Source organism: Panonychus citri, unplaced genomic scaffold (genome assembly GCF_014898815.1).
Source record: "Panonychus citri isolate SS breed McGregor unplaced genomic scaffold, ASM1489881v1 Contig00031, whole genome shotgun sequence".
Lineage (NCBI taxonomy): Eukaryota > Metazoa > Arthropoda > Arachnida > Trombidiformes > Tetranychidae > Panonychus > Panonychus citri.
The window spans coordinates 20,528-28,008 of NW_026515436.1; the positions used below are offsets into that span (position 1 = coordinate 20,528).

The window sequence follows — 7,481 nt, forward strand, 5'->3', positions numbered from 1 at the left end:
ACCTATTGCATTTATCAACAATTTACAAATTACAACAATCAACATGGTAAGAGTAAGAAAAATACAATGTAGGAGTTTATTTGTTAACCCAACAATCAACTGATTACATAAAGATTGATCATTTTTCATTGTCTCATTGTTGTTACCTGTTTTTTTCTGATAATTAACTACAATTTAAACTTTTTCTTGTTTTTCCTTAAACAATCAAACTGTTTTATTTGATTAACAACCTTAATCAAATATCAATTTGGTTAAAAACTACAATTACAATTGAAAACAATTTACATTTCAAATCAATTATCTTAATCATCATTCATAACATTCATTGTTTATTAATAAATTTTATATTTACAACAATTTACTGATGATTATCACTTACCTTTTAATTGTTAAGAATAAACTAATTCATTAGATTAATTTTAATGATAACAATCAACTTAACATATTATTCAAATTAATAGCAATTAATTGTCAACTTAAGTGTTGGAACCATTGATTAAATAACGATAATAATTAGTTGATTGTTGTACAAATTTATTCATTAAATTGACCAACAACTTGACCTTAACTGTATCATTATTTTAGCCAAAATTTGTGAACAATTAACGGTAACAATTAAAAGTGAAATTTTATCCTCCGTTGATTGTGATGATAAATCTTACTATAAAAAAGTATCACAATTGACCAGCGGTCAACTGATTACAAGTTTAGTTTAAACATTTGGAAATAAATTGTGCTCATCAAATCGCATAAATAATAAGACAACAATTAACTAATCGTGTCACAAATAAATCAGACTAATATTATGATCAAATTAATTGTTGACTTGTTTTCTTTAATCATAATCAACTTGTCAACTTCAATGAAAAACAATTGAACTTACAATTTGAAAGTTATAGTAAAAAAATATTATTATTATGTTGTCACAATTAATAAATTGTCAACATTAACCAAACTTTTGCTTGGTTAATCATGTTGACAATTTAGTTTTGTTTTTAACTAATTAACTATACATGCTTGTCAAACAAGAGGTATCATTTACCGTTAATTAAAAGTGTCATTATTATGATTAGTTGATTAAAGTAAAACCAAATGAAAGTACAAAAATTGTTGATCACAATTAACTATTATTTTTAATACGTGTAACAATTTATAGGTTGATGATTAATGAATACAATTTATTAATTGTTCAAATACTAAAGCTTAATATCAAGTTACAAGTCGATTAATCAATAAGCTCAAATGTAACAATGTTTATTAATATGGAAAAAGATCAATTTGTTTGATAGAATGAATATGATTGAAACAATTAACAGATTCGATCAACAATTTATCAAACTAATTCGTAGCCACAAAAAACCGTACATTTAATCAATTAAACTCTAATGATCGCAGTCAACAATTAAATATTTCATAATTTCTCTTGATTGGTGATTTTGATGAATTCGTCAAATTAAAATCTTGAAAATCGTAGCGATTGATAAATAAACGAGGTAGATTATTGTTGATCCCATTGGGATGTAAACTGAATTGGCAAGTAAATAATTCATGATATGAAATAAATTGATTTGGTTGTAACAATTAGGCTTGAATTTGCCAACGAAATTGTCCTTGTCTTGGTAAAATGAATTCATCATCGAGTCTTTACTTAACCATAATTGTTGTAACCACGATTCGTTTAATTTACTTCTTGGTACTCTGTAAACACAATCTGATTGTTCAACTGTTTCTAATGATTGTATTTTATTAAAATCGTTGACTATTTGGTCATAATCGTTGATTGTCTCGCTTTTATCGTCATCAATGATCTCGAATACTCTGATCACAGAATAGAAAGAACTGCCCATTAACTGCTCTGTATGAAGAAATAAATTTCTGGTAAGTTTATCGATATTATCATATATTATAGTAGCATCAATAATATGAGTGAAACCATTTCTTTTATCAACAATATCGAGAAAAGCACGCGTTCGAGGCCAAACAGTTCTGGTCAATTGGGGTAAACCATTTTTCTCAGCATATCTGAAACTCGATTTCAATTCATCACTTCGAAATCCACCTTAAAACAAATTTGAATCAAATAAACCATTTAAATAGGAATCAATGAACAATTAGTAATAAATACCTTCCGGGCAAAGAACAACAGTATTGTAATTTCTCGAGTTCAGCGCCCAGTATTCAACGAAATCACCTTTCTTGAAACTCGAATCAACGCCGAAATCATTTCGTATTTTATAAATTAGTCCATTAGGTCTAAATTGATGCTCTTTACTCCAAACAATGACAAATTTTACAAACTTATTATCGAGAAATATTGAATGCAAAATAAGAGAATCCATGATTGTTTGATGGTTAGAAATAAACAATACTTTTATGGATGATAAATCAATTATTTCATTTGGATCAGGACCCAACCGATAACCTAATAACCAAATGAAAATTAATTTATTATAAAAATCAAAAAAGTTACTTACCTTTATAGCATAACGTCAACCAAACACTGATAATTTTGACAAGCGAAGCTAAGAAAATTTTGTCCAATTTAGTAAAACATGAATATGAAACTAATTTTAATGGTGAAATCAGACAATACAATACAATTAGCGAAATCGCAGTTAGAGTTAAATTGATTAAACAGAAAAAGTGTAAAACTCTCCTTTGTCTAGTTGAAAGATTCATTGTTGATCATTTACTGTTACCTGTAGCTATTTTAAGTTGAATTAATGCAAAATCAACCAACGTCTACAATTTATATGAAAAAAAATTCAATTGAATTGAACCTAATTGCAGCTGAATTGCTTTGAAAGGGCACAATTAACATGAAGACTCAAATACTGAACCAGAAAGCCTTCTGTTTACTATTGCGTCGTTTTAATTTGGTAAATTAATTGAATCATAGATATTGATAAATAAACAAGAATTAGTTATGATTTCTGCGTAAGCAATTAACAGTTACATTTTCAATTGTCTATTGTTGCTAATAACTTTGTAAAGGTAAATAATAGCAATTTAAAAAAGTAAATCATATCCAAGAAAAACAACTCATTACTCTTTATCATATCTGATATGTAAATTAGCAGCTGAGTTGATTGCAAACTCTTCAATTGATCGTGAAGTTTTAAATTAGATTCAAACTAGAAAAAGATCCAATTGATTAGATAGCAATTTAAAGAGCTTTTCCATTCATCTATTTTTTAAAATACTATTAATTAATTAACTATACATGCTTGTCAAACAAGAGGTATCATTTTACCGTTAATTAAAAGTGTCATTATTATGATTAGTTGATTAAAGTGAAACCAAATGAAAGTACAAAAATTGTTGATCACAATTAATTATTATTTTTAATACGTGTAACAATTTATAGGTTGATGATTAATACTAAAGCTTAATATCAAGTTACAAGTTGATTAATCAATAAGCTCAAATGTAACAATGTTGATTAATATGGAAAAAGATCAATTTGTTTGATATAATGAATATGATTGAAACAATTAACAGATTCGATCAACAATTTATCAAACTAATTCGTAGCCACAAAAACCATACATTTATTCAATTAAACTCTCAGGATCGCAGTCAACAATTAACTATTTCATAATCTCTCTTGATTGGTAAGTTTGATGGATTCATCAAATAAAAAGCTTGAAAATCGCAGCGATTGATAAATAAACGAGGTAGATTATTGTTGATCCCATTGGGATGTAAACTGAATTGGCAAGTAAGAAATCCATGATATGAAATAAATTGATTTGGTTGTAACAATTAGGCTTGAATTTGCCAACGAAATTGTCCTTGTCTTGGTAAAATGAATTCATCATCGAGTCTTTACTTAACCATAATTGTTGTAACCACGATTCGTTTAATTTACTTCTTGGTACTCTGTAAACACAATCTGATTGTTCAACTGTTTCTAATGATTGTATTTTATTAAAATCGTTGACTATTTGGTCATAATCGTTGATTGTCTCACTTTTATCGTCATCAATGATCTCGAATACTCTGATCACAGAATAGAAAGAACTGCCCATTAACTGCTCTGTATGAAGAAACAAATTTCTGGTAAGTTTATCGATATTATCATATATTATAGTAGTATCAATAATATAAGTGAAACCATTTCTTTTATCAACAATATCGAGAAAAGCACGCGTTCGAGGCCAAACAGTTCTGGTCAATTGGGGTAAACCATTTTTCTCAGCATATCTGAAACTTGATTCCAAGTAAACATTTCGAAATGCACCTTGAAAAATGGTCAAACGAATCAAATTAGCCGTTTAAATCGAATTAAATTAGTCATTATCATTTATAAATACCTTCCGGGCAAAGAAGAACAGTATTGTAATTTCTCGAGGTCAACTCCCAGTATTCAACGAAATCGCCTTTCTTGAAACTCGAATCAATGCCGAAATCATTTCGTATTTTATGAATTAGTCCATTTATCCTAAATCGATAATATTTACTCCAAACAAGGACGAATTTTACAAACTTATTATCGAGGCATCCAAAGTACATTATAACAGCATCCATGACCGTTTGATGGTTACAGACAATTAGTATCTTGACTGATGGAGATGCTAAATCAATTATTTCATTTGGATCAGGACCCAACCGATAATCTAAGAAACAATTGGTAATAATTATATTATTGAATCAAAAAAGTTATCACTTACTTTTCGGGTCAACTAATGATAGCCAAGTAGTGACAATTTTGAAAACGAAGCTGCAAATTTTATCAAATTTACTAAAAAACCAAAAAAGTTATCACTCACCTTTCACTTTGTATACCAGTAAAGTCAACCAAGGACCGATGATTCTGGCAAACAAACCAATAAAAATTTTGTCCAATTTAATAAAACATGAATATGAAACTAATTTCAATGGTGAAATCAGACAATACAATACAATTTGCGAAATCGCAATTAGAGTAAAATTGATTAAAAAGAAAAAGTTTAAAACTCTCCTTTGTCTAGTTGAAAGATTCATTGTTGATCATTTACTGTTACCTGTAACTATTTTAAGTTGAATTAATGCAAAATCAACCAACGTCTACAATTTATATGAAAAAAAAATTCAATTGAATTGAACCTAATTGCAGCTGAATTGCTTTGAAAGGGCACAATTAACATGAAGACTCAAATATTGAACCAGAAAGCCTTCTGTTTACTATTGCGTCGTTTTAATTTGGTAAATTAATTGAATCATAGATATTGATAAATAAACAAGATTTAGTTATGATTTCTACGTAAACAATTAACAGTTACATTTTATATTGTTGCTAATAACTTTGTAAAGTAATAATAGTAGAAATAATAGTAATTTAAAAAAGTAAATCATATCCAAGAAAAAAAACTTATTACTCTTTATCATATCTGATATGTAAATTAGCAGCTGAGTTGATTGTAAACTCTTCAATTGATCGTGAAGTTTTAAATTAGATTCAAACTAGAAAAAGATCCAATTGATTAGATAGCAATCTAAAGGGCTTTTCCATTCATCTATTTTTCCATCAATACAGTCATGAAAAATGAGTTTCGAATGGTTTTTAATCATTCGCGCAACTTAGCTACTAAAATCAATTGATAATCTTTATCATCAGTGATAAGACTTAGATGATTTACTCATTGATTTTTCTTATCTTGATTGTTTAATCTATTAATTTTAGTCACTACCTGCGCGAATGATTAAAAACCATTCGAAACTCATTTTTCACGACTGTATGTTTAATCTGAGTTATGGTGAGTTTTTTAGATAAGATTATCTAATCATCACTACGATTAGACTACTTGTTGGTTATTTGAAAAGCTCAGTGGAAGCTACGGCAAAAAGTTAATGGAAAAGGTAAAGCTCGGTTATTTTTCGCAATCAGCTGACAATTATCCAACGAGCTGATATTTAACCAACATTCACCAAGTTTAATTCGGTTTCTCAGTTAATTGAAAAGCCCTTTAAGTGGATAATTTTTATCTTCAAACGTATGGTTTTATATTCAGTTGATGACAAAAAAAAGAGCTTCTTTGTGAATCTTAAGCGTTTAGGCTGAGAATTCATCTCCAAGCCATGCATACCCAATAGTGTCAAAAGGGACTTGAAGCCGAGTTTTTCTTAATTATAAGCGCTGGTGATAATTACGGGGAAATGCGGTAACCTATTGTATTTATAGACAGTTTACGAATTACAACAATCAACAGGGTAAGAGTAAAATAATGTAGGAGTTTATTTATCAACCCAACAATCAACTGATTATTGTTATTACTTATCTTTTTCTGGTAATTAACTGCTTTTCCTTATTTTTCCTTAAACAATCAAACTGTTTTATTTGATTAAAACTGTTATTCAAATATCAATTGGTTTAAAACCATAATTATAATTGAAATAGAGAATGAGATTAAAAAATCGATTTGAGAAAAAAAAGAGAAAAAGGTTGGACTCTTAATTTGATCATTGATTTCTCGAAAACGTTTGATTCAATTGTAACGGTTTTTTATAAATTAACAACAATGTGATCGATGTCTAGACAAAATTTGAAAGGATTAACACAAAAAGTTAGTAAATTATTAGCCATGGACCAGAGTAGTTCAAGAAAAGTGTGTTCAACTTATTATTTTGATAATTGTGAATCAAAAAATAGAAATGAATTAGTAAATTCCGTGAATTTGGTGCCAAAAAATCAACGGCCTAAAACTACTTTAACAAATTATGGTTAAAAAAGGAAAATGACCTGAACTCTAACCTTGAAAGGCCAAAAATCGTCGTTAACCGTCGAGAATTAAACAAAATAATCAAAATGACGGAAAATAAAATTTTTCATGGTTATAGTGCTATTGGTCGGGCAATTAAGGTACCAGATAAAACAGCAGAAAAAATTCTATCTGATAATAATATCAAAGTTCGAGCTCGACGTACAATACCTAAAGTGAGTGACCAACAAGTCGAGCGTCAAAACGAAAGAATGCCTCTTCTCATTACGCAAAGCGAACTTTAGAAGTTCTAGATAGCGCTGGCATCGCATGTGTCAATAAGCTCGAAAAACCATCCGCAGTCCCTATGTTGAGGCCAATTGAAACTTTTTTTCTCATCTTAAGGCCAAAGTCTACGCTAACGGATGGAAGGCAAAAAACCAAGATGAACTCATAGCAAGAATAAATAATAAGCTGAAAACATTTGATAAGCATTATTTTAATCGCTTGATGAAAAATATTGTCCCAAAAGTGACCTACTCATCAGAAAATGGAATTATGTCTCTCATAAAAACTTCAATGTTTAATCTTTAGACTGATGTTATTTAATTTCTGGTAATTTTATCAATATTATCATATATCAAAGTAGCATCAATTTATCACTTCGAAATAACTTATAAGGTTTATTTAATTTTTTATGGCTATGGCCAGTATACAGTGTGTTTCTAAAAAGCGTTACGGACTCTGAATCGCAATAACTTTTTTTCTAGCCAAGATATTTAAAAATAATTTTTAGATTCA

At 28.6% G+C, this 7,481-nt stretch overlaps 2 protein-coding genes across 3 annotated transcripts; both read right to left on the bottom strand.

Annotated features, from left to right (window-relative positions):
• Positions 1–1,152: 1,152 nt before the first annotated feature.
• LOC128397396 (acyl-CoA:lysophosphatidylglycerol acyltransferase 1-like) lies at positions 1,153–2,819 on the bottom strand. Its single transcript, XM_053358121.1, has 3 exons — positions 2,475–2,819; positions 2,126–2,422; positions 1,153–2,059 (listed from the first exon to the last, which is right to left on the bottom strand). Exons 1-3 carry the CDS (start codon positions 2,677–2,679, stop codon positions 1,449–1,451), a joined length of 1,113 nt encoding a protein of 370 aa, XP_053214096.1. The 5' UTR covers positions 2,680–2,819; the 3' UTR covers positions 1,153–1,448.
• Positions 2,820–3,327: 508 nt separating this feature from the next.
• Positions 3,328–5,035, bottom strand: LOC128397393 (acyl-CoA:lysophosphatidylglycerol acyltransferase 1-like). Of its 2 annotated transcripts, XM_053358117.1 has the most exons (4): positions 4,773–5,035; positions 4,674–4,685; positions 4,317–4,619; positions 3,328–4,243 (listed from the first exon to the last, which is right to left on the bottom strand). In XM_053358117.1, the coding sequence occupies exons 1-4, from the start codon at positions 4,984–4,986 to the stop codon at positions 3,633–3,635; spliced, it is 1,140 nt and encodes a 379-aa protein (XP_053214092.1). In that variant the 5' UTR covers positions 4,987–5,035; the 3' UTR covers positions 3,328–3,632. The 2 variants fall into 2 exon arrangements, with proteins under 2 accessions (XP_053214092.1, XP_053214093.1); XM_053358118.1 differs by lacking the exon at positions 4,674–4,685.
• Positions 5,036–7,481: the final 2,446 nt, after the last annotated feature.